Source organism: Clavelina lepadiformis, chromosome 5 (assembly GCF_947623445.1).
Source record: "Clavelina lepadiformis chromosome 5, kaClaLepa1.1, whole genome shotgun sequence".
NCBI classification, from domain to species: Eukaryota; Metazoa; Chordata; class Ascidiacea; order Aplousobranchia; family Clavelinidae; genus Clavelina; species Clavelina lepadiformis.
Window position 1 is genome coordinate 5,196,639 of NC_135244.1, and position 27,997 is coordinate 5,224,635.

Genomic DNA, 27,997 nt, shown 5'->3' on the forward strand with positions numbered 1-27,997 from the left:
TATCAGCAAATTACCTCCAGATTTAAAACGTTTCTCGCTGTTAACCAAGCATGACAGAATAACAAGTTTACACCAGTTACGCTTCACAAACCCTTGTTGAGAAAAGCCTTGGGCGTTTTGTTGTCTCAGTTATATCTTCATGCAACACAAACCAGCACGCTTTAAATCTATATAATCTGCGTAGTCTACAGGATACCGTAAAGATTTCAGGTGCCTTATGCAAACATAGTAGTTTAAATAGCGAGGTGCACTGCTAACAAGATAAACCATAATAAACTTTCTGAGCTTTTAAGTCATTTCGTAAACGTACCATTTCATAAGAGCCACCACCTTGTAAATTTAGTAGCCTAAAGCGTTCAGGATTCAGGAAATAAGCAGTGGCTGCTTGGAATAATATAGCAATGGACAAGGCAGATGGTTACCCGTTTACATTTGATGGTAAAGCATACGAACAATGATTAAGTACACTCTAAATACAGTGATATTAAGGCTGCCACCATTTCACAAATACTGCCTTGTTGTCAGAACCTAAAAGGATTACTTAGGAAGAATATATAACGACTATAAAAGTAGTTTTATTAAGTTCCTTACATTGGATATTTTGTTACTCTTTCAGATGCAAATGAAGTGACGAAAGTATGCGAAGCCTTGCAAATATACGAAGACAATATGTCAGACGTAAATAACATATCATATTCTCTTTGCTTGGAGCATTACTGTGTCTTGGATTAAAGTTATTTGACTTTGATATCATTGCAGGTTTGCAGAAATACGCCTGGTTTGACAGATGACCAGTTCGAGTCAGAACACAAAGAAAGCACAGTAATGGCATTGCAGCATTTAGGTGACGTACCTGCCGCTCTTCACCAAATGCTCACTGAACTAATTGAGTTAAAGCTGCAGAGGCTGAGGGGACAAGTGGAAAACAACAAAAAACTGGCAATGAAAAACTTAACATGCGTAGATGCTGCAATGGTATGTAAACTTGTAAAGTTGTAACCGTAGAATAGTTTTTGTTAAAATACTAACATTTGACTATAGACAAGTTAGTTTTCAGGAAATTTGTGATGACTCAAATTCAAATCTGAAAACAAGGTCTAACCACTCTATCTCGTCAAATGGTGAAGCCCATACAAAGTTACACTTCATAGCAAAAGAATTGCTTTCAACTGAGGAAGTGTACGTGGACACGCTACATCTAATAGATCAGGTATTAACGATCGACCAGTTATAATTACCATTGTCTTGTCTGGTTTCGCAATGTTTACGCCGTTATTTCTCTGTGCATTGTAGAACAATCCTATGATAGTAATTTTGTGTCACTGATTGGTTGCGCATGAGTGAGTTCGTCTCATTCCCGTCCAAGTGCAGGTTTTGCACAAAAATTCTGCGCGTCAGTACCCCGTTTACCTATTTACGCTATAATTCATTTACGATTTGTGGCAAATCGCTTTCTTTATGTAAATGTCGCGGATTGAACTCAAAATAGCACAAGTACTACAAAAATAAGATTAAGAAATAAGAAGCAAATATAATGACATATTACTTTTTATAAACACTTACCGTATATAACCACCAACAATTTTAGCGCAATTATGGCGTTTAAAGATTTCCCTAACTTCGTCTGCAGATAAAAAGCCTAACACCATGCATTCACGTATAAAAGTATGAGACTCATCATCTGCAACACGCCCTTTGTAAGCCTAGCTCTAGATTCTTCTCGTAACAACAAACGGAATGAACGAAACTAAAAACAGAATTTTGTTCGTTCAACACAATGTAACGCAACTGTTTGGCTTTGCTACTTTCATGGTCATTATAAAAGCCATAACAACTTGCTCTAGTCTATACATATATTACTTGAAGGTAATGAGTCCAAATCACAGTGAGCATAAGGTATATAAAATAACTGTGTGGTCACATTTTGGTCGATGTGACATTAGCAACATGAACAGCAACATTTGTTTTCCGCGATCCGAGTTGTTGTTTATGATAAATGAATGGGTATTAAAACGACGCGTATTTACTGATTTTTTATTTAGGCCGTTTACGAATTAGATGCCGTGTAAAACGATTTCGTAAGGCCGTATGCTCGCTTATTATATGTTTTCGTGTAGACAACACCCGATAAGTAATCGCAAATGAAGAAATGCAATAAACGAAAAAAATAAATACATAAAAGAGCAAAAGCCTATGGCCTAAAAAGTTGGATTGGTGAAGGAGTCCATGACCCGATGCTTCCGTAAATATGCTGGGGAATTAGGGTAAAGCTAGGGCCTACGCTCGACACACTACCGTAAAGTGTGAGCGTGTCCTTTGGCGTAAGTTCATCATCGCCCGAATGTAAGTAACAAAAACTTTGAATATAGCTAACATACTAGGCTGTACAATTTGCCATATTTACACGAAGGAAGCGATATGCCGCAGTGCAGAAATGGGAACACCTCTTTAAAATGAGGTACCCTGCATAGAATTTCTGCGGCTAATCTATACCAGGTTAGAGAAGAAATAAGCAACAGCGCAGAGAACAAACCTGTTAAGATCTTATTGCACAAAACCGATGTAGAACGGCATAAAAACTAAACCTGGTTCTTTCCGGAACAGGTTTTCCACAAAAAGTTGCAAGCAGAAGCACTTATAAGAGACATCATCCCAGAAGCTGAAGTAAACAAGATATTTGGTCATGTGTCTGCAATCTATCAATTCCATTTGAAATTTCTTCTTCCACAAATCAAAGAAAGACTTGATAACTGGTAACAAGGAACAAAATGACCTAATTAAAGAAATAACTCTTTTAGTTAGTTCCTAAAGTTTAATTAGGTACCCAAAAAAATTAAAACTGTTTTAAATTTAATCTATAATGGAAATTATCTTCTTTGCGTTATAACTTAGGGATAACAATCCACAAATCGGTGACGTAATGATGCAAGCAGGTCCATTCTTAAAGATCTATGCCACGTACACTCAGAATTACAAAGAATCGTTGAAAACTTTGGACCATTGGTTGAAAAAATCTAAGCATTTTTCTTACTTGGTGCATTCGATTACAACCAAAACTATTTATCCGTCTCTACCTCTTCAGGTATGTTACGTACCAGTGTTTTTACATTGTAATAACGTTAAAAAGCAGAGAGTGACTATTTCACCGTAAGTAGGTCATGCAGCCCGTTGTTAAAAATAGGCGGTTGGATTAAGATAATAAATTAATAATACGTATGCAAAAAGTTGATTTTAGCTATTTAAGAATTTATTGGAGTTTATTTAGCCTTAGGCTACTATTTTATAACATTTAAGTTACGTCAACAAGAAACTGTAAAAATAGCTTCGAACGCACGATTTTTTCCGTTGAAATAGTGAAACCTAAAAAGTATGGAGCTATATTTTGCTTTTGTTGGATTCAAAATATTTGCATAGCTGACATAGCAATCTTGGCTTCTATAATTTGAATGCACATGCTATTGTGCTCACAAGGTTTCAACCCCATATTTTGCGTGTTAAGATTTTCATAAAGCTTTAGAAAGCGTTAGTAATTGATGAATCAAATATTAACCAATCAATTTTTCTTGTTTTCCGTTTTCAGGCACACATGGTGACTCCCATTCAGCGGATACCACGATACAGGTTGCTTCTTGTGGATTATCTTACGCGATTATCAGAGGATGCTTTAGATAAAAAAGAAGCAGAAAAAGCGTTGGAACTTATCTCAGATGTTGCTTTGCATTTGAACGAAACTTTAAAGCTTGTGGTAAAATTGTTCTATTTATCTAAGTTTCGGTTTCTGCTTGTTTGAACCACCGTGAAGCTGGTTACCAGTTAACTTATTGAAAACATGAATTTGGTTGCCTGATACGTGATTTTTTATTCAGTTACTTGTTTGCAGATAAAGTTGGTTACATGTTACATAGTTACTTGTTCATTTAATTATTCTTAAATACAGATATTTATCAATATTGATTAAGTAAACAAATAAGGGAATCGATCACCAGTTTCATGCCGTTCTTGTTTGAATGTAAATGCAATTGTACAATTACTTTATAATCACTTTTTTTACAAATTGGATACAAACAGCTCCATGTTTAGCAAGATGGTGTTGATCTGAATTTCCACAATTAGTTCTATTTTTACATGTAAGGAAAGACGAAAAGAACTTGTAAAAAAACTGCAAGACTTGAAGAATGTGGATTTTGATATAACAGAAGTATTTAGAAATTTACTGAAAGAAGGCTCGGTAAAGCGACTGGACAATTGGGAGGACAAAAAATCCGAAAGTTATTTGTATTTGGTATACTCAGATTTGAATTATTTTATCATCTGCTATTCAAGATATAAGTTAATCACAGTAAGTAAATGGTATGTGCAAATTACGTTCAGCTTAGTGACATGCTACTTGACTGCTCTTCCATTCATAAAATTCCACTCAACAAATCGTACAAAGTTCGAGCTAGAATCGATCTTGCGGGTGCACAGGTTTTTGAGGTCAGAGCCTTTGATGGCTCTCATGGATTCTGCGTGCACGGAATAAAAGAATCGGTGGAATTTGCAACTGAGTAAATTGCCAACACTTTTTTTGTAATTCTTAAATGTTAATAGTAAAAAGATTCCACTCTTTATTTATGTATTAGAACAAGTGAAGAAAGTCGGAATTGGATGCAAGCTATTAAAGATGCAATTGAAGAATACGAATGTAGAAAAAACTCTTTCAGAATATCCCCATCCCAGACTTTTGAAAATAAACCTGAATTTCCATCTACCTCTTCAAGCAATTCTTTCGAGATCAAGGATGAAAAAATCGGGAAAAGATGTCCCCGCTGGATTAAAGATCGCGAAGCTTCAATGTGTATGATATGCTCCAAATCTTTCGGGTCGTTCAGACATAAGCAACATTGCAGGGCTTGCGGAAAAGTAATAGTTTTAGTGAAGTTACAGTAAAGTTTTGTTTTAGACTTAACTTGACTGCTTGTTGCAGGTGGTGTGTCTTGACTGCAGCGACCAACAACACAAGCTTGACTACATACCTGGTGAAACACAAAAGGTTTGCATTGACTGCCACAAAATGTTGAATTCCAGGCGCAAGGTATATATAAGGTATAAGTATAAGTATAGGTATATACATATAGCTTATAATTAAATATAAGTGCTGTTGACAGCACCAGACTTGTTTTGAAACTATAAAGCACCTACGCTCAGAACTTATTGTGTTTCATCAATGATCTACAGGTTTAGAAGATGCTAGAGTATAGATTGGTGTTTTTAGGTTGATGCTTCTGAATTTGCCCAGAACAGTTTGTTGGCTGACTTCCTCTATTTCCGTGAAACTTCAAATATACGAAAGATGACAGAATATTGGTGTTTTGTGCCCACAAACGAACTGAAAGTGTACATTTTTAAAGAACCCAGGGTTTGTATACGTGCAATGCTGAGTAGAGTAATTGTAATAAGAAGTACATAGGAAAATTTTTTGTGTAAGCCTATGTGTAATGTTTTTTTGAACAACTTGCATGAACGGAATCAAAACACTGACAAAATGCTATATTCCTAAACCAATATCAAGCATAGATCTATATTCTATAAAATTTTTGACACGATATGAGTATATAGGATACCAAAATCTAAGAAACCATCAAAACCGCAGGTTTTTAAGTCCCAGTGCCAAACCCAAAGTCATATCATCCAACGCGTACTTGCCTGTATAAGGCAATTCAAATTTCAGCCTTCATCGTGCAAGCACGTCTATGGCCTACTGATTTTTTTACGAATCCCAAAGCTTTTAACTTGTGACATGATTAATGCTTTGGCTAACTTTCGAGCTTTGTTATTGCAACACACGCGCACGTGAACATGCAGCGCATGCAGGCATATTTTAGTGAAATACGCCTATGTACGAATTTTTCATGAGTATTAGCTTCATTAACCCGTTTCTGAAAACACATGTGATGAAAGAAAGCAGCTTTTACACCTTTAAAAACTTTGAGCCAGATTGCTGGTTATAGCAAAGTTCTTGCTTTATACAGGATCTCAAAGAAGAAAGAATAATTGATCTAAAAGATTGCAAGATTTCCTGCTGCAATGAATGCCAAGAACAAACATATTGCTTCAAGCTGGAGAAAGAGCAAAGCATTTGCTTCCTGGCAACTAAGGATAAGAAGCTTGCCCAGAAATGGTTGTATTTATTAAGTGAAGGTGCTGAAGGAAGAAAATTGACTGAAGAAGATATCAAAGATGCTGAAAGCAAAGGTCCTTCCTTGCCGACAACAACAACAAGACGGCTGAGTTTCTTAGAGCGCGTTGCTACATTGAGAAGAAGAAAATAGACAAGGATGCTGGAAAATGGGTTGTTAATTGCTACCACCACCACCACCACCTATACCCTCATTAAGTTCTAGCTGACATTGGCCTACTTTTACAACAACCACAAGAACCTTGGTTCATTATTGTTAGTGCATTTGCCAGACTAATGACCAATTAAGTCACTAACTTGTCGTTATAACTCTATTCGCAAGTCAAGTGGAATCTTTTGGAAGAAATGACTCGGCTTAAATTACTTGAAAAATGTGGCTTGATTCAGGTTGAATTATTCAGCAAATAAGATTCGATTTAGGACAAATCAAGTGATATCTGAAAGTAGACCATATACAAAAAGCAAATACACTAATCATTTTCGTAAACTAGAGACGTTTAGAAGTTTTATAAATTCGTTTTGCTGCCCTACGTGAACAAAAAAAACTTCGTTTTAATTTAAATTACACTCTAATCTGTTTAAACAAAAGAAAAAATTTTTGCTTGAATGCTAAAACCTAATCAATAATAACTGACTCAATCAAATCATTTACACAGTTTTTTAGAAAGGAGCCGACCAATAACAAAAAAATGCCATAAAAGTCTCCATTTGATTTGATTGTCTGGTTGAGGTGGTCGCGCTAGCGAAGCATAACGCTATACATTGCAATAGAATATAGTCTAGGTCGCGTTTAGTTGGTCGTGTTACCGGTGTTCTGCTGTACAACATACAGTAAGATGTTTTTATTTTTCGCCTCCTGAAATGATGTCGAAAAAAAAGTGAATAGTTTAAAGTATTCAACACAGAATTAAAATTATTTAACACAGCTTTTTGTTTGACTTTAAATATATTATAAGTTGTAACAAAGTAGTAACAAATTTAAGTATAACATTCAATTTAGATCTGCTCCATAACAGTTCTTGTAAAAAGCGTGGAAGTCAGTATCTTTAGTAGTACCAGTAGCTGCCTGATCTGAACGCTATAGTATATGGTAATTTATGAACATCTTTAAGTGGGTTTATACTGTATCAGGAATAAGGTGCATTAATCTGTACCTATAGCTTACAAAACTCTGCAACGGTTTAATTATATTTCTTTCATTCTTTACCGGCATGCAATTTGAATGAAGTGCACTCACTTTAAAATATCATGACCATAACTAATGGGAACAATGTACAGTACAATAGAATCCCTGTAAGTCGACTATTCATGGGACAGGAGTAGGGATGACATTCTAGAATAGCGAATCTTGAAGAACCGAATCTCAAAAGATTCGAATTTAATTTTTATATTTTCGCCGAGTCTTAGGAACCAGTTTTATTTTATGATAAAAAGTTTTCATTGGCACGTGCAGGAAATGTTGTTGTCGGTTGTTATTTGACATTCTAATTCTATGCGCTGCGTGTGTTTTCGTCATGAAACCTTGCGTCATGTTAATTTGACAATTGTCAACTTGCTTGAACCATAATAATTTTGTGAGTGTATTGCAAAGACAAAACAAAAATATTGCGGGTGCTTAAATTTTTAACTTTTATGCTATTCTAGAATAGGATTCAAAATTTTAGATCCGGAATAAACTATTGTAGAGTATTTTAGAATAGTCAATTATTCTATATTGTACATCCCTAGACAGGAGTCAAATAGCCGTGTTAGTAGTTTGGTCGCGTAAGTACACTGAAGCATAACGTCACATTGTGCTAATTTCATTTGCTAATATAATTGCTATTGCTAATGCTATTGCTTATTTATTTAAATATAGCACGTGTTCTCGAGATCGTGTTGTTTATATGAAATGTGGACTACGCAATCAATGCGTAATGCACGTTATTACTCAACACATCTGATAAATGCGATACGCAATTAATTATTATTTACTATGGGCCTACTAATACATATAGGCAAAAAGAGTCTTTCTTGGATACTCGCTTTTCACTGAACTTTTACCCAGTTTTCAATCGTTCACCTATTTAATAAATCTAGAACCCCGGTTAACCGTCACCGACATTATCACGACCACTCAAACGCTGTCCGGATATAATAAGTTACATTAATTCTGTTCCATTGTAATGTTTAACTTATTAGTATAACAAACAGAAAATGATGATAATGACTCATGCTTTGAAAGTCTACGAAGACCAGCACATGACTAAAAGTAAAACAAACTGGCATAACAGGTGAATTTTCTACAACATTAAAGGAAGTAAAGAAATGGTGAAGCGAAAAACTAATTCGTGTGATGCCTAAAACCGTTTGGCACATAGCAATAACCTATAAAAGAAAAATGCATGTTGTTCCATTCAAAAAACTCTTTAAATTTAAAACAACAAAGAAAGTCCTGGAAATTGACGTCAAAAACTTGACTGTGAACAATCCAAAGAAAAAGTGTTAAACGAAAGCGATTTCAAGAAAAAAAAACGATAAAGAAACCAATATAATAATTAATTCGTGACAGGAAAGTCGAAAAAGGTTATACGTTGTTATCAATGAAATAAGTTAGGTGTTGTCCTTTTTTGAATCTACACGCCGGTATGCTTAATTGCTCATCAACACAAAATGCTGACGCAAGGAGCCAATCAGGGTGAGCAAAAAGTTCACCAGAAGAATGGTCTGGCACTTTTGGGAGGTTATCAACGCGTCATTTCTGGACGACAATCCTTGCTTGATATACATCTTGAATCATCTATAAACGATAATGTAGTACAGTACAACAATTAAGCTGTAACTTTTTATTTGGAACCAAACACGGAGGACGCTTTGTACTTACAAATTGAGTTGGACCTGAAATGTTAAGTTTTTTATATTTGACATGGAAAACTCGCACAACTAATGAATTTTAAAGATTATTTTACTTTACAAGTAAACTGCGAAAATGTGCTAAAGTCAATAATTTTTCTAACTTTACTTTGTGTTTATCAAAAAAGTTTGTTATTATAGACGGTAATATAGCAAGCATAAAACCGCTCTCCCTTCAAACGTTACTACTTTGGCAAAAAAGTAAATGTTTGCCAAATCTTAGACCTTATCTTAACAGTTTGCTTTTTATTTCCGTCATGGCAAAATGTGTGGATTGTAACTTGGGTTTCCAAAGCCAGGAAGTAAATATGAAGTAAAATAATTCATGCATATGCATATTTATTTTGTCCAAACACATTTGTAATATTCGTCCATCTGCTGGATTTTGTTGCCATGTTGACACCGCGTGTAACGCACGTACCTTATTTCAACATACATGACGTATATTATCTTCAACTGAATAAATCATTGTTATGACACGTTTAGTTAGTATGATTTAGTTAATATGATTACCTTTATACGTCATCAAATCAAGCATTCAAGGAAACAAGTCGGTGCTTATGTGTTGGGATTAAATGAGGAAGTAAAACCACCAAGTCGTAAATACAGCTATAACCACTCAGTCAGTTTATCTTCTGTTTGATTCGGTTGTGATTTGAACGAAGAGGCTATTTTAAATCTGTATGATTAAAGTAGAAACAATTTTTCCAGTGAAATGTTACCAAGTGTGAAGACCACCACCGCGGAAAACGCAGCACGAAGCAAAATCCTTAGAACAGGACACGAAGGTCGAAGAGATAGGCTATATAACTTATACGATGACTTTTTCATTTTTGTTCCCTTTTCTAATTCTAAATCCAAAATACTTGTTTACCTTCTTCTGCATGTACCTTTTTGTTACCCTCAACCATCAGACGAAGAAGAAGCAGTACATTTGTGGAACGCCTTACGCATTTACGAAAACAATATGGCCAGCGTAAGTGATGTTAATTAAACTATGATCAACTCGCCGACGTTTAAACTTATCAGAAAGTTAAAAAGTTTTTTTCCTAATATAATAAGAATTTTTGATTGCGTTTTTTTCTTTCAGATTTATCAAAAAAATCCCCATTTGACAGATGAAGGATTTTCAGCAGCGCACAAAAACAGCTCCGCTCAGGCCATGGGTCATTTGAAAGATTCGTGCTGCTTTTCACCCAGCGTAATCGGCATGTTGTCAGATATGATCAAGGTTAAGCGTCAACGATTTAAATTGGACAACTCCTTGGAACAGACACAGAACAACACCGAAAACTTCAAAAAAAGACTGGTATGTATTGCGGCATGTTGAAAATAAATTTAAAGCCTGATGCAGCAGCTTGTGATGCTGATTTCATAAAATGTTTTAAACAAACTCCGATTTAATTTTTTTACAATTTTATCCAGTTAGCCACCCATTCTTACCAAGTCGCGGTTAGGTATTTCAGATAAGATGTGGGTCACAATAACGACGTCAGCTATGATGTATTAGTGGCTTTTTCTACCTTACTGTTTTCAAAATCATGTAGTAATTAGCATACAGCATTATCTCAAAGCGTTCATGATATTACTGCGTGTGCTATGTGTAGGCCAAGATCAATTAACTGTAGATTTCCGTCAAATGCAATTGCTGTTTGTGAATGCATTAGTATTAATTCACAATGGGCATAATGACGTCGCCATTAAACTGTGCCATTTGAATGCCGACTTGGCGTAACAAACGAACAATTTTTATTAGCTACTTTTGGTTAGGTTTATAAATCTTCAATTCCTTCCCTTAGCGCTTTAGTTAAGACAATAAAGGATTACACAGTTTGAAAGAGCATTGTTTTGCCGTGTTAGCAATGTTTTAATCATGGTGACGTAACTGATCAAACATTTCCGGAGTTGAGCCAATATAGGGCTACTAGTGGTGCTACCGCATGCGTACGCTTGCTTTTTCCCAAAATTTGTTTTCTACAAGCCAAGGCCAGATTAAACTGTCTCACGGGCTGTATGTTTGACACTCCTGCCTACCTAAGGCGAACAGTCGGTATTAGTTCTTAGTAGCGTATACCGGAAGAAATGGTTCTATTATTACCATACATGTGTCGGAAAACGCGCATATTCGCCACAAAATATAAAATCACAAGCTAAAGTCCGTTTACCTGACATTGCTAATTGGATCAAATGCATTATGTTATGATGTATGAACAGAAGGTAGGCCATGGCATTGCTTGCACAATTCAATGTGTACTTTCGTTAGATTAGTAAGTCTACATAATAAAAATACCTTACGTTAGTTAAATCTTACTTTACTTACAGTTTGTGTATTTTTACTTTTTTATTGTGACGTCGAAATTGAAGCTTTCTTCGTTAGTTTCGCGACAAATTTGCTATACTGTATATTTTCGGCGTAGAATGGTTAGCCACAAAATTCTGTGTTATTAAAAAAATTTCTTTTCTGGTTTGTTTATAGACAACTATTCTTTGGTATAAGGCTGACTTGTCTCCCTCATTAACTTTTTTATGTCCTGTTTGGCAATAGGCTAATCCAGTTTACATTTGAAGGATACGTCTGTGAATACTGTCAAAAAAGAAGTTCATCAAGCTAATCGAACAACTGGTAGCAACATGGTTTACAAACCATCCAAGTTAAATGATCAAAAATTGAAAAATATCGCAGAAGAACTGCTCTCAAGCGAAATAGTTTACGTCAAACAACTACGCCAAATAGACCAGGTGACGACTTGGATTTGATTTTGTTAAAGGCCAATTAATTATTGAAGAAAGTGTTATCCACTGATCAATATAGCCTATACTATACATGCAAGAAATTAGAAAGATACTATTTCACTGAAAATCGGCCACGCAGCTCTTTGAAGAAGGTAGGCGGCTAGGATAAGAGAATGGGCATTCATAAAGTTGATTTTAATTATTTGGTTCTTAATTGAAGTTAGATTTTGATTAGAGGAAAAATTTAAGTTAGCCCACTATATATGTATCTTTGCTTAAATTAGCTTAATAAAAAGCTGCACAGGCAGCTTTAAAAGACCATTTTCCCCGTTAAACAGTGCATTTTCAAAATGATAAGTGACTTGGTGAGTCACTGTATGATTTCCCAGTGTGCTGAGTCACCATAGACATTTACTTATAGCCTAGTTAGCTTCGTTCGTACTGTCTACTTTCTTTTATATGACGTTGCGAGCAAATTTTATCAAGTTTATTTCTTTGAAAGGAAATTGTAGGATTGTGTGGAATACACGTTTACACCATTTATACCTTTTCCCAAATGGAGCCTACACTCCTATTGTATATTTTTTCTGTCGAAAGAATATTTTTAGCAGCAGTTTGTCAGCATTTACCTAAACTGTCCTTTCTTCTCCTTTTATGTATAAGGTATTATTTTTTGCTTTTATTTAACAGAAGTTTATGCTTTTCCTAGGTATATTACAAAAAAATTCAGGAAGCATCGTTGACCAAAAAAATCATTCCTGAGGCGGATGTTATCAAGATTTTTGGTCACGTGACTGCCATATATCAATTTCATTCCAACTTTCTACTTCCTCAGCTGCAAGAACGTCTGAAAAAATGGTAAACAAAAAATGGATAAACTAATTGCATTATGTTGTACCGTGCAATTTGTATTGTTCCGTTTCAAACAATCAGGGAAACAAACCCACGTGTAGGCGACGTGATGATGCAAGCAGCTCCCTTCATGAAAATGTATGCGCTGTACACACAAAACTTTGATGAATCTTCGAATCTGTTGAAGGATTGGCTCACAAAATCAGAAGATTTTGCATTGTTTATCTCATTGATACAACTTACACAAGAAAATCCAAACTTACCACTGCAGGTAACAGATATACATGTAGCCTACCTAGGCATATATTCATTTTTGCTTTGTTAGGAAATAAACCAAATTGCTGATCACAAATTTACTTCGTTTTCTTTATAACATTCGGTTGGTCTGTATAGACCAGGGATGTCCAACCTTTTATTAAAGTGGGCCGCATTGTCACTTGAAATAATTCAATGGGCCGCAAAACCTATTAAATTTCAAGAAAAATGGGTACATAAAGTACATACTTTTGGAGTGAAAATGACTAACGGGCCGCACAAAAATCTCAGGCGGGCCGCAGTGTGGCCCGCGGGCCGCAGGTTGGACATCCCTGGTATAGACCCAAAGAGGTGTATAAAGCTTATTCCGCCTACTTACCAAAGCAACTAAGACTGTTATAACCACACAGTTAGTGGCTATTTTTTAAACTCCAGTAATTATATAGACTATTATTTCTACTACTGTGTTTCTAATATTTTCATGTAGTTATTTTTAAGTATAATTAATAAAAGTAGTGGGCTTTATGGTGTTAAAAATTCTATGCATATGTTCACCGGCTAGAATACTTTGCACAAGTCGTTTAAAGTCAAATGGTATGGATTAAACCGGCAGATTACGGTACTGGAGACATGTAAAAAAGAACAGAAGAAAAGTTATGAATATGATAATTGATAAGGCTCCAGCGACTTATTGTTTAAAACATGAATTGTAAAATTCAAAACTCAGAAAGACAACAACACAGCAAATAAACGATACATGGGTAGAACATCAAAACGCGTTAACAGGAGTAGGTATGTAGCAGCAACAACATGAGGATACATTTTGTGACAACTAAAACATAATTTCGAAGTCATCAGTCTGGAAACGTCACAAAAGACGTTTAGCTTTGCAAGCATAATATAATGCTATGCCACTCTTACCTGGATATTTGAAACAACGAACTTTGACATGAACAAGTCTGCTGTATCAGAGATTTTAGATGATGCGGATTATACGAATATTTGTAGTGTGATGATTTGGTGAAAACCCCTATAAGCTATTTATTAAAGTTATTGCTGGAGATTGTTTAAATAATATTACCTTCTTTTTATCCAGTCTTACATGATAACCCCCATACAACGGATACCTCGCTATGAATTGCTCCTCAAGGATTATCTTAAACGGTTACCGGATGATGCGATGGACAGACAGGAAGCCGAATCCGCCCTGGCTCTCATAGCTGATGCTGCCGCACACTCGAACGAAATCTTGGCATTCACAGTAATTTATATATTGTACTACGTCCAAACTATACTTATGCATAAGTTGTATAATTTCAACATATTAAAATAAAAAATCGGAAACGAAAATTTATCTTACAAAGAATATCAGGATTTCGGTCAGAGTTAGCAAACCCTTTACATTTTTTTCGATTTTAGGAAGGTCGCCAAAAACTCAACAATACATTGGAAAATCTATCTGACGTCAACTTTGACATCACTGAGGCTTCCAGGGAGTTGATAAAAGAAGGATCCATAAAAAGACTGGACAACTGGGAAGATAAGCAATATGATAGTCAATTGTACTTGGTATGCAAACAGAAGATAATTTTATAACAACTTTCTATATAGTAAAAGCTATAAATATTTTGTTTTGTTCTATAGTGAACGTACAAATAGGTTATTCTTTTCTAACGACAAAATTGGACTAAAGATATTTTTAATTACATCGAACTTTTCAAATGTTATCACATCAGTTAAAACAGCTAATGTTATCACTTTATGAAGTTCAGCGACATATTATTGGATTGCGCTCCCAAGTTCAAAGTACGCCGAAAGAGGTCATACAAGGTTCGTAATAAAGTTGACCTTGCTGGAGCTGAAGTTTGCGAAATCACCACTTGTGACTCCTCGTATGGCTTTTGTGTACATGGAATAAAATCTTCAATGGAATTTGCGACAACGTTAGTTAAACAATGGTCATTTGTTTGTTATAATAATAATTTAATCAATGTTTTTCGAAAAAAGAAATTACAAAACCCTTTTTATATTATTATACTACAGTAACATCCACTGCATTATTTTAAGTTACAATATTTTATATCCTTTTTTATAAACAAGTATAGTGTTGTTAAAATATCAATTAACTTAACACAATTTTGGTAATTGAAACATCAACAACTTGTGATAATTGTATACATATACAGATCCCCGGAAGAAAGGCAAGAATGGATAGATGCAATTCGTAAAGCGATTAAAGAATGTGACAGAAAAAAGAGATCCTTCAAAGGCAAACTGCACAGACAGAACACAGTGAGACGTTGTAGTGAACCTCATGCAGTCAGTGATGAGATGCTTGGAAAGCAATGTCCGCGATGGATAAAATATCGAGAAGTGTCAAAATGCATGATTTGCAGAAGAGAGTTTTCGACGTTTCGCCGTGCAAAGTATTACTGTGGAGCTTGTGCAAAGGTAAAGTTAACTTTTTTCTGTTTCCATGTAATATAGCAAATTATACGAACTATGAAATATATTTACAATAAGCACCCCAATTTATACTAAACTTTTCATTTTTTTCGACCATAACAGATCGTCTGTGCAGAATGCAGTGAACACCAATCTAGTCTCGAATATTCGACCAGCAATGAACTTGAAAAAGTTTGTGACTTATGTCACAAGATCTTGAACGACAACTTTGCGGTACCTCAGCTATTATATCAAACGCAGCTTCTCTCCCTTAAAATGCACATTCTACCAGTCGTAGATGAGTTAGCCATTGAATTTAAGGAAAGAGAAACTAAGGATATCAATTCTTAATTTCAGGTGGATCCAACTCATAAGCATAACCTTTTGGCCGACTATCTTTATGTCAGCGATAAACCTCGCGCAAAAAAAGAAACAAAATATTGGTGTCTAATCTCGTCCGAGCAGCCGATTCTCTATTTTCTCAGGGCACCTCGGGTAAAATTAAATAAAACTAGCTATTATCATGTTGACACAATCAGAACATGTCATGTATTGAGTAGGTCTAATGCATGCAAAGTTAATGAAACCCTTTATCCAATTTTAGATTGTTTTTAAATGCTATCAACTTTTACAAACTGTTGAATTGTATTTTAAGGACACTAAAGCAGAAAAAATGATACACCTCAACAAGTTCCAGGTTGCCTGCACTAGATGCCAAGGTGGCGTATTTGGGTTTAAACTGGAACGAAAAGACAACATCTACTACCTGTCCACTAAAGATAAGGAGGTTTTTATGAAATGGAACTGGGTTTTAACTGAACTAGCAAACGGTACTCCCCTGATCAAAGACGATATCGAAGCCGCCGCAAAGCAACAATATTCTTCGCCCTGGTCCGCTCGGTTTCACAAACAAGTGTGACAAGCATTAAAAATTCCGCTCTTTTTGGTTGTGACACAACGTAAGGGAAGTTTTTACACAATGGAAATGAAACCAGTCACACAATTGCAAAAAAACAATGACTGAATGTATACACCTACGGAAGATTGTGTTAAACGATTACCTGATAATGCCATGAAAATAATAAAAAAATCGAAAATATTTTGCATCTTATTGCTGGTGCAGTTTTGCATGCACTCGACTGAAGTATTGAATGTTATTGTATATATCATCTTTGAGTTGTTTGTTTTTCTATACTTAATTCTTATTCAGATTTTTGCTACTTATTTATTTTTTTAAATGTCCAGTTTTCATTAATTATATTATTCGAGTGAATTGTATAATAACCGCATGAAAACTTAATGAGGTAACGCTGTATTTTCACTATGTTTTAAATATAATGGCTGGAATAGTTTAATAATTTATACCTCAAAAGAAATACTCAACTTTTCAAAACGAAAGAAAGCAGCCAGATTTTATCAACAAGCTGAAAATGACCCAGAGAACGTGGAATTTGTTGTAGCAGATGTATCCAGAAATTTTCTAAAAGAAACCCAGCAGTGCTGCTATAAAACAATTGAATATTACTGTATAATTATGTAAGAGTCCTTGAGTTGTGACGTCATCACGTCTGGAGCAATGTGAAATTAAACACTTGCATCACCTGATAAAGCTTACTCCCACGTACATGAACCAAAGCCACGCCCTAGCAACTACAACGTATGATGTCTAAAGATTCCAAGAAAATCCGTTGAAATAAAACCATCCAAGTAGAAACATATAAAGAAATATTAATCCATGACGGGAAAGTCGAAAATATGTTATTATCAAAGCTTGTTATCCTTCGTCAACTTTGAGTCTTTGAGGTTATACGCTATAACGAACATAAAATGCTGACGCAAGAGCCAGGCTAAAGAGGAGATATTTCGGTATAGTGACTTTGGGTCTTTCGAAGGCTATTAACGCGTCATAACTTGATGACAATTCTTGTCCACTGCTACATGACATGAATTATTGTTAGATGATAACTGGCGCACCAAATCAGCCACAATTAATACGTGAGTTACTCATCACTATAGAGGGTTGGACCAAGAAATTTTTGGCGATCTAACACTTTTGCACAAAGAAGGTTTACTTCTCCGGCAAACTTTGAAAATGCACTAATGTCAATAATATTCAAACGTTTGGACGTGTTTATCAACACACTGCAAAATGGTTATTAAGTCAGGGGTCGGCAACCGTTTGTGCACTGCGGACCGGTTTAAAACTGAAATTTTTTCGCAGATCGACCTTCATAAAAACACAAATGTTCACAAAACGAAGACAATGTGCGTCAAGTTGCCTAGTGTCCACACTAATACACTAACCATTAGATTATGCGACCTTTCACTGTAGTTTCTACAAAATAAAACAATAGAAAACCTGACTGGACTAAAAGTTACTATTTCGTTACAAAAATGGTCTTTCCTTCACAACTCTGAACACACACAACCTCTTCGAACCTCAAACTATTGTGGTAGTTATTACACATTATGATGTAACAAATACGTTTATTATGATGTCCTACAGTTGGGATAAAACAACTACAACGCGGATTTCCAATAGGCCTACCTTTTTGGTGACAAAATATGACAACCTTATTGCACTACAGACATGGAAAAGTAATGCGGCCCGGCAACGATCTCCTCACGGATCGGTACCGGGCCGCGGCCCGGTGGTTGCTGACCACTGTATTAAGTTACTACATATATAGGCTATAGGCACGAATATACTACTTTATTTTTACCTGACATATATTAGGTGACTTTTATGAGAATTTATTATCTTTTATTATTAGAAAGCGTAGCTAACTGGGGCACAACGTACAGGTTCTATCTGGTACACAAAATTGGTCAAAAATCTACTTGGTTAGCTATGTAATTCCGAAACATCGACATCTGGTGCACACTCGCGCACATCTTCATATCACTATATTACCACCTTCTTACTGGTGCACACCAGACTTTGAAAATTACGCTGTAGTACACAAATGCACAACAAGATGCATCAGTAGCTGGGGTTTAGCATACAAAGACATCCTGTGGTTGTGCACTTGTATACTAAACCCCGAAAACTTCCATTCCTTACTGGGGTACTGGTAACTGCAGTATAAACAAGGATGTTTTACCAGTTCATGTGCTGTCATTTGTGACATTCCTGTGCTGAAAGTAACCGTTACCTGCTACTAGTCAGTAGTGACTTATACCTACCTATATACGGTCCAACGACATGTATTCTATCCAAAACGCTTTAGCCATCCTACCACTACCACTACAGGCTACTATCATCATAGAATACCAATAACAATTGTTATTAGTATTCTATGCTATCATACCTGATACAAACGCATTCACATCTCCTTTTTTACATTTGACGTCATAATGATGGCTCTCTCCGTCATAACAGGAAGCCAAATTTAGGATTCAATTTTGGCAATATAACTGCTTCATTACTACATATTATTAAAACCTCATCCACCAGTATATCTACTGGTAACTACTCTTTGATTTTAAGCCAGCTTGTTTTTGGACTTGCCCTACATTTCCGAGGCCAAAAAGTTGAATTTTAAACTTTATACCCAAACTCAGGAAAATTGAACCAAATCTTGACCTTTGGTCAAACGCGATGGAGAGCAGGGTTTGGTGATGGCCACTTTATTTCAAAATTTTACATTTGTGTGATCGAAAAAAGTTATTTTGTATATGCTCAGTTCATTTGTTTATGCTCAGTTCATTTGTAATCAAAAAGTAGAAAATTACGTCCCAACTTTAAAGAAAAATATTGGCCTTGCTTTGTTTTTAAAGCTCGCTAAAGAAAGATTTATGTTCAACTTGGTGATAGTTATTTTTTAAATCCCCGTTATATGCTGATGACGCTGACGGCGTCCTTTGCTCTGTGAAGTAGCTCTGCATTAGACGCGTTTTCGTCGAGAAATTGGTTCCATGACATTTGACCGCGGGAAATTGACCGCGAACAAACTCACCGGGGACAACTGAACGTGACGTAAATTGACCGCGAACAAACTGACCGTGATGTAAATTGACCGCGAACAAACTAACCGGGAACAGACTGACCGGAATGAAAATTGACCGGGAGGTAAATTGACCGTGCAAGTGCTGAATTATTGTGTTTAAGTTGATGGTAGTATATGATATGTAAAGTAAATATTTGTTTGTAACTATTTCCTTTGTTTTTAACAAAATTTTTTTTTTATTTCAATACACATTGAAACATTTATTGAAATAAACAGAAATATTTCCGGAAATACGAGAAATACGAGTAACAACATTAAAAGAAGTTCACTGCAAAACACATATGACACTACATAATAAGGGCACTAAAATTTACACAAACTGTTATTTGACAAATAAGGAAGTTTATTGCGCAAATTGTAGGTTGTGGGCGATGCCTCTGAGAAAATCTAATATGTCACGGTTTGCAAAATCTTCAACGATGGTTTGAAGTCGCGCATCCAGATCCTTGTATTTTCTCCTTTTGGCAGGAGGCCCTTGGGCACAGAGCGCCTCAATCTTGTTTTTGCTGCGAAATAACCGCTCATATGTTTCTTGTGCTTTGTTCGGTAGTAAACAGTACAACGCTGGGACAAGGTCGCCATGTCGTGAAGCATGGATAGAGTAAACCTGTGAAAATATTGGCGGGGTAACCTTGAACGTCCCATCAGCTTGCCAGTTTTCTGATAATTCTAGTACTCTTTTGCTCTCTTCGGTGCCAAAAATTAATATCCTATTTTCTTCAGCTCCTGAGTCATACTGCTGTCTCACTCTCCAGTCTCCACCTGCTGGGCTTCTCCAACTCTTTTTGCAATTTACAATTATTAGTATAACCATAACCAAGACTTAAAACTAGGGGAGTCCTGACGTACAGCTTCAATCTGACAATTTACTTAACTAAAGTGTCCATTGCTATTACAATGAGTCCATTGTTACTACATGAGATAGGCTACAACGCATTGTTTCATAATCTCATCAAACAACTCGTCTAGACCGGGAAAATGCATGTAACAATAGGAAATCTATGAATAAAGGTGAAAAACCCGTAGGGTCACCCTACACCCTACAAGGGGCCAACAAACCCTTCGAGTGGCAACCTTGACTGCAATACACATACTAAATTGGCTGGGATTAAAGCTGATGCGCGACTAGATAGTGAATTAGAATTTTGACCTTTTGACGGCCAATTTGTCGCCGGTTAATTTGATCGCCGGCCAATTTATCGACGGTTAATTTCATCGCCGGCCAATTTACGTCACGGTTAATTTGATCGCCGGCCAATTTGTTGCCGGTCAGTTGACCACTACCAGTTGTCGCCGGTGAATTTGTTCACGGTCAATTCACGTGATCCCCGAGAAATTATAGAAAAAACGAAAAGTATATTTCAGAGAGGCTCACTTTGCGGTCAAGGGCACTAAAGTTTAAAGCTTCGTTAGTTTGATGGTAGATCCGCCATCCTATGCGTAAGCTACTGCAAGTGCAACTTTGGATACAAAACCTCAAAAGTAAAAGTAAAGTTACTTAAATTCAAATTTGACTCATCCTATATCTCATGACGTAAATTTTATAATACAACTTAATGCTAAAAAAAGTAATAAATGAACGTATTACAAACACGTATGTTATACGTCCATATGTTGGATTTCTTTGCCATATTAAGGCCCCAATCCTTGCACACAATGTATGGCGCTTGATGACATATGACTTATAATCTACGACTAAATGAATTATTGTTACAATATGATTAATCAACATGATAGTTCGTATAACGTTAACTGGTCAGGCCTACCGATATGCGCCATCACAAAGAGCATGTAAAGAAACAAAAAATACCAGTGCTTACGTGTTCTCGTTAGTACGAGAACACTTAGCCGTAAGCACAGCTAACCATATTGTCAGTTTACCTTCTGTGTGAGTTGGTTATGATATTAACCTATAGAGGCTGGTTTAGATATGTACGATTAAAGTTTCTAGAAAAAACAGTTTTTAATAGAGTTGTTGTCAAGCATGGGAGCCACCTAATCGAAAAATGTGGCACGAAGCAAGACTTTAGAGCAGTGCACGGTCGAAGACAGATAAAGAGCATTTTGTTTACTTTTAGGATTACTTTCTACAATCAGAAAAATAACAATATTTCGTTATATTTGTATACGAGTACTTGCAATTTTCTTTTTCTCTCAACCAGTCGAAGAAGAAATAGTACACTTGTGCAAATCTTTAAGAATTTATGCGGATATGGCGAGGGTAAGTGATGCCAATTCAAATAATAATACAATCAATCAACCACCGATGTTTCAATTTTATGCTTTTGTTTTGTTTACAATTTCTTGTTTCAGATTAATCAAAATAATCCCGATTCGACAAATGAAGAATTTTCTGCAGCCCACAAAATAAGCTTCGCTGAGGTTAAGGATCATTTTGAAGATTTCGGTTGGTCTCCTAGCGCGAGTATGGCGTACGCTGTCAGATATATGAGCAAGATTAAACGCCAACCTTTCATGTGCACAATATTTTGTAGATGGACAGAACAACACAAAACACAGAGCGACGCAAACACAGAACAATCCTGAGAAGACCCGTAGAGGCCTGGTATTTTGTGTAGCCTGAATTAAAAACAAAACCATATCGCACATCATCATGCTGATTTTATGGAGCCAAATTATGAAGAAAAAAATTCCTATTTCGACTTTTGAGCATTTATATACTGTTTGAGTTTAGGTTATATACCATCTCCATTTTGTTCAATTATTTTCACCTACACTTTGCCAAACTTCTGTTTTAAGGAAACGTCCGTATACACGAAAGCATTCGAAACAAGAGTTGGTGAACCTGTTAAAACAAATGGTAGCAACGTGGTTGCTAGATCACCAGAGAATGGTCAAAAATTGAGAAAAACTGCAGATGAATTGCTCTCAACTGAAAGAGTTTACGTCGACAAGCTACGCCAAATAGACCAGGTGACAACCTGAAAGTGTTTTGAAACATTAAGGAAACTTGTGAACAAATTATCGACTCCGAATAAAATACGTCATGGCATATGATCATGAGTCAGCATATAAATCTCTATCTCGATAGCTTCGTGTTGTTCATAATTAAAAAGAAAAGAATGGTTGCAAGTAAATCTTTTCAGGCTGGCTTTGATATGGCTTGTTGCGCCGCGTGCAATGTACACCAACCATACCTCAGTTGAAAACTTCAACTATTTAATGTAAGCTATAGTTAACAGTGAGCCGACCAAAAAGTATACTTCCCCCATCGAAATCATATAACAGCAGCTGGTCAGGCTGGATTCAAAGCTTTTCCTTTTTTTGAAAAATGTTCATTTTTCTTAAAGTTTAACGTTATAATGTCCGTGTCAGGTATATTACAAAAAAGTTCAAGAAGCATCAACAAGCAAAGAAATCATTCCTGAGGTGGATGTTATCAGGATATTTAGTCACGTGACTGCCATTTATCAATTTCATTCCAACTTTCTACTTCCTCAGCTGCAAGAACGTCTGAAAAGCTGGTAAACAAAAAATAGATAAACTAATTGCATTATTTTATTCTGTACAATTTGCATCGTTCCGTTTCAAACAATCAGGGAAACAAACCCACGCATAGGCGACGTGATGATGCAAGCAGCTCCCTTTTTGAAGATGTATGGTCTGTATGCTCAAAATTTTGATGAATCTTCAAAAATTTTGGAGGACTGGCTCATAAAATCAGAAGATTTTGCAACGTTAATTGAATTGATACAACTTGCTCAAGAAAATCCAAACTTACGACTACAGGAAAGTGTTAATATGTACATATATATATTTCTATGCAGTATATACTATTTCAAACACCATTCCAAACATGCCCGAGGGACGTATTCAAACTTTTAAATTTTTTTCACATTAAATGTCATAAAAACGCTAGAAACGCATTGTATTTTGTACAAATAATTATATGTCATACAACATATTGGTAAAATAACGCTGCAGTTTAAGAGGAAACTTTTCCTAAAGTACACGCAAGGTATTTGTTATGCCACATTGGCATTGAACAATAGCACAAGCAAAATTTCCTGTCAATACATCTCGCAAAAAATGCTCGTGTGTTTTCAAGTGCTATACCCAGCATTTCAAAATGCGTACCCTTTCAAATTTGCATCCCAAATAACTTATAGACAAACATTTTTGTCTCAAATTTTAGGTTCAAGGTAAAAAGCAGTGTGTTAGTTACAAGCATCAAATAAAATTAATCGATAATAAAAAAAAATGAAAAGTCCTCTTTACCTTTGATTGACGTCATGCAAACTAAAAAATAAAATCACGCAATAATGCAGCTGAAAATGTTTTCGCTGTTGCCTAATACGGTATACAGTTACTTACAAGATGAGACGACATACGGTAATTGTAATTATAACTAAAACATTTCCTATTTTAAAATATTGTTATTGTTGTTGTTAAGAATCTAAATGAACAAGTACTGTACTTCTTTTTACAATTGTTATGCATAGACCTAAGAACACACCAGACCAATCCAAACAAGTTGCTCTGATTCAACTTGCGTATTTAACCAGGAAATTACCGTAATGGAGATGTGTAAAAAATATAAAACACATATGGCAATTAATTGGGCTCCACCGCCAGAAAAATTAAAATATAAAAGCGTAGTAAAACTTAAGACAAAGTAAAACAGCCAATAAAAGTTATATTCGGCACGAATTTCACTAAGTGTTCACTAAGTGTTCACTAAGTGTTCACTAAGTGAAAGCTGAAGTATAGGGATTCAAAGGTATCAACAAAGAAAGCGTCAAAGAAGACGCCTTGGTTTCCAACCATAATGCCAACCCTTATACGAATATTAGTAGTGTGATGATTTGGTGAAAATCACTATAAGCTATTTATTAAAGTTATTGCTGGAGATTGTTTGGGTTATATCACCTTCTTTTTATCCAGTCTTACATGATAGCCCCCATACAACGGATACCTCGCTATGAATTGCTCCTTAAGGATTATCTTAAACGGTTACCGGATGATGCGATGGACAGACAGGAAGCCGAATCCGCTCTGGCTCTCATAGCTGATGCTGCCGCACACTCGAACGAAATCTTGGCATTCACAGTAATTTAAACTATGTTCAAAATATAAAGCCTTTCAATAAGTTTCAATGCGTTGCAATATAAACTATAGATAATGGTATCATATAATGACAAAATTTCGACTTAAACAACGTACAGAGTACAACAGACTTTTTACCATTTTATTGCGATTTATAGGAAGGTCGTCGGAAACTTAATGAGAAATTACAAAATCTATCTGACGTCAACTTTGACATCACTGAGGCTTCCAGGGAGTTGATAAAAGAAGGACCCATAAAAAGACTGGACAACTGGGAAGACAAACAATATGACAGTCAATTGTACTTGGTATGCATGAAAGATGCATGTAACATTTTACATTAACTATTTGCGGTTAAAGTCATATTTTCATTTTTGACGACAAGTTCATGTATAATACTGTAAATATACTGTTGTTTTTAACGACAAAATTGAACAGTAATCTTTCTTTTTAAACATTATATAGTCAACTATAGAGATACTGTGATAGTGTTACGTAATACATGTACCGTATCATACAATACGTGTATATAATCGTATAATCATATACGTGCATATATCACACAATATACGTACGTGAAGAGTTCTTTAATCCGTTTATTCTGTGTTGTTGAAGCTCAGCGACATATTATTGGATTGCGCTCCCAAGTTTAAAGTTGGCCGGAAAAAATCACACAAAGTTCGTAATAAAGTTGACCTTGCTGAAGCTGAAGTTTGCGAAGTCACCACTTATGACTCCTCGTATGGATTTTGTGTACATGGAATAAAATCTTCTATGGAATTTGCGACAACGTTAGTTAAACAATGGTCATTTGTTTGTAATAATCAATGTTTCTGGGAAATGATGTAAACCCTAAACCGCGTTCAATGGCATCCACTGTATTAATTTAAGCTAAAATATTTTATATTACCTTTCTATAAATTACGCGTTGTTAAAATGTCCATTAACACAATTTTGGTAATTGAATTATTAACAAGTTGTGATAATTGTATACATATACAGATCCATGGAAGAAAGGCAAGAATGGATAGATGCAATTCGTAAAGCCATTAAGGTATGTGAGAGAAAGAAGAAATCATTTAAAGGGAGATTGCAGAGGGCGAATGCATGGAGACGAAGCAGTGAACCCCGGCCAATCAGCGATGCACAGCTTGGAGAACAATGTCCACGTTGGATGAAATATCGGGAAGCGTCAAAGTGCATGATTTGCGAAAACGAATTTTCGGCATTGCGTCGTCCTAAACATCATTGCAGAGCTTGTGCGAAGGTGAAGCCAGCTAAATTTCCTTTTCTAAATCTCTTCTTTATGCACTTCATTAACACTGCAATTTTTTTTATCTTACATTCATTATTTTTCGACCATAACAGATCGTCTGCGCAGAATGCAGTGAACATCAATTTCGTCTCGAATATTCGACCAGCAATGAACTTCAAAAAGTTTGTGACTTGTGCCACAAGATTTTGCGCAAAAGGATTATGGTAACTTGGCGTTTACATAAAAGCTGCTTATCACGCTCAATTGGATATTTCTTTTCTCTGGAATCTGTTTAGCCATTGAATTAAAGTTAAGGACAAATGCAAAAGCAAGTCGACCTTAAAGTAAATCAGAGTTTTGAGTATACCGGAGAATTATCTAGTATTGGCTGCGACGTATTTCATACTTAGCGCCAAACTTGTGTTTTTGGTAACAGACAGTTGGCAATTATTGCTTAATGCTTAACTTTTCTTCGATTCAAAAATAACTCGTTGTTGGACTCGCTTGCTCAGTTTAAAGAGCAGAAAATATTGCAACAATAAGTACAACTTTTTATTTTAGGTCGATCCAACTCAGCATACCCTCTTGGCCGACTATCTGGGTGTGAGCGACAAACCTCGATCGAAGAAAGAAACAAAATATTGGTGTCTAATTTCGTCCGAGCAACCGAGGCTTTTCTTTCTCAAGGCACCCCGAGTAAGATGAAATAAAACTTGTTATAATCATGTTTACTAAGTTTATCAAAATATGTTATGTGTTAATTAATGCATGCAACTTCATGTTTACTGATCAAAATATGCATTGTGTTGAGTAGGCCTAGTGCATGCAAACTTTATGAAAGAATTTCCCCAAATTTGCATTGTGTTTAAATGTCATCAGTTTTTGCAAACCTTTGATTTGTTTTTTAAGGACACCGAAGCAGAAAGGGTGATACACCTCAACAAGTTCCAGGTTGCCTGCACCAGATGCCAAGATGGCCTATTTGGGTTTAAACTGGAACAAAAAGAAAATACATACTACCTGTCCACTAAAGATAAGGAGGTTTTTGTGAAATGGAACTGGGTTTTAACTGAACTAGCAAAGGGTACTCCCCTGATCAAAGAAGATATCGAAGTCGCCGCAAAGCAACAATATTCTTTGCCCTGGTTGACTCGATTTTCGTAAACTCAGAAAAAATGACACTTCAGGCATTATGACGTCGTCTTTTTTGTAGACGATTAGCTTTTATTTTGTTATTAAGTGAAGCAAAACATTTGAAATATGTCAAATAAAGTCTTGCAGAAAATGTACAAAACAATTAATTAAATATATCCTAATGCAATAAGTACATTTTAAGGAAGCTTGACAGATAAGTCACAAAATGTAATTTTACTGTATGGTACACAATGGCCATGTTTGGTAATTGTTTAAATAACCAAGACCCCGCATTAAACCACCACAAGAAATAGAAAATGTTCAATGTTAAATATCTTAAAATAGAAAAATATCTTAGGGTGACGTTTCTGTCACCAAACATGTTGTCGAGCAGCTGAGCGTATATTTTAAATGTTATCCAAGGCCCTTTTCTTCTAGTTAATCTTTAAGCCAAACATTGTGGATATTTTCTTGGGAATATTGATGATCCTCGAACTTCAGTAGTCAATTGCACATTTCTTTTTTCGATTTAAAAAAAGAATCTATCGCCAAAACAACTGTGTCTTTCCACAAGCCATGTTTATAAAGGTTGCTACAATCAAACAACTTTCTTGCATTTCTTTCATTGCTAACCTGCAATTCCCGACAACACGCTCTTGAAATTTGAAAATTGGATGACTTAAGAAAACTTAAATAAATTCCAGACGAATTTCTGATAAACAAAATATACAAAATTTTTGGTTTTAAAAACGAAAACTCCACTAAGTTACTATGTTTTAAGTGCTCCGTACTTTTTACCGAACTTGTTTGGATGTGACATAGAAAATAAAGTAAAAAAGCACGTGCTAGAGGCAGCTAAAGACAGCGTATATAAGTGTCACGAGAATATCTTTACGCACTTGTTTTATTATGTAGCACCGCACATTGATACGTTTTAGTTGTATATTCCACGATGTGTTTTTAGATTTATATTAAGATGTATTTCACCCGTATTGTTGTGGCCATAATGTGTGACTGCGTTTTTATTTAGTATTAGTAACTCATCGATATTTCACTTGTGATTCCTTTTATTGTTTGTAAGTTTTCTACACACGCATACGTTTTACGCCCCACAACTCCCCCCGAGGTATGTTACGCTGCCCGCAGTTTCCATCCTCGCATGCTAATGATGATTAA

General features: G+C 35.6%; 1 protein-coding gene and 1 long non-coding RNA gene across 9 annotated transcripts; one reads left to right on the forward strand and one right to left on the reverse strand.

Annotated features, from left to right (window-relative positions):
- Positions 1-2: 2 nt before the first annotated feature.
- LOC143460241 (FYVE, RhoGEF and PH domain-containing protein 4-like) lies at positions 3-27,993 on the forward strand. Of its 8 annotated transcripts, none has more exons than XR_013117844.1 (14): positions 5-438; positions 617-678; positions 760-975; positions 1,058-1,210; positions 2,605-2,753; positions 2,893-3,082; positions 3,581-3,745; positions 4,133-4,282; positions 4,372-4,547; positions 4,623-4,902; positions 4,967-5,074; positions 5,255-5,398; positions 9,782-9,865; positions 9,983-10,039. XR_013117844.1 is itself a non-coding variant. In XM_076957680.1 (14 exons), exons 2-14 carry the CDS (start codon positions 9,786-9,788, stop codon positions 26,849-26,851), a joined length of 2,130 nt encoding a protein of 709 aa, XP_076813795.1. In that variant the 5' UTR covers positions 5,257-5,398; positions 9,782-9,785; the 3' UTR covers positions 26,852-27,993. The 8 variants fall into 8 exon arrangements, 5 of the variants coding, with proteins under 5 accessions (XP_076813794.1, XP_076813796.1, XP_076813795.1 ...); XM_076957680.1 differs by lacking the exons at positions 5-438; positions 617-678; positions 760-975; ... (6 more) ...; positions 4,623-4,902; positions 4,967-5,074 and adding exons at positions 10,161-10,379; positions 11,639-11,809; positions 12,513-12,661; ... (6 more) ...; positions 26,249-26,383; positions 26,597-27,993 and having other exon boundaries at positions 5,257-5,398; positions 9,983-10,046; XM_076957678.1 differs by lacking the exons at positions 5-438; positions 617-678; positions 760-975; ... (6 more) ...; positions 4,623-4,902; positions 4,967-5,074 and adding exons at positions 10,161-10,379; positions 11,639-11,809; positions 12,513-12,661; ... (6 more) ...; positions 15,713-15,850; positions 16,011-16,274 and having other exon boundaries at positions 5,257-5,398; positions 9,983-10,046.
- Positions 14,020-17,366, reverse strand: LOC143460252 (uncharacterized). Its single transcript, XR_013117849.1, has 3 exons — positions 16,740-17,366; positions 14,313-14,442; positions 14,020-14,158 (listed from the first exon to the last, which is right to left on the reverse strand). It is a non-coding gene; the product is annotated as an uncharacterized LOC143460252 (long non-coding RNA).
- Positions 27,994-27,997: the final 4 nt, after the last annotated feature.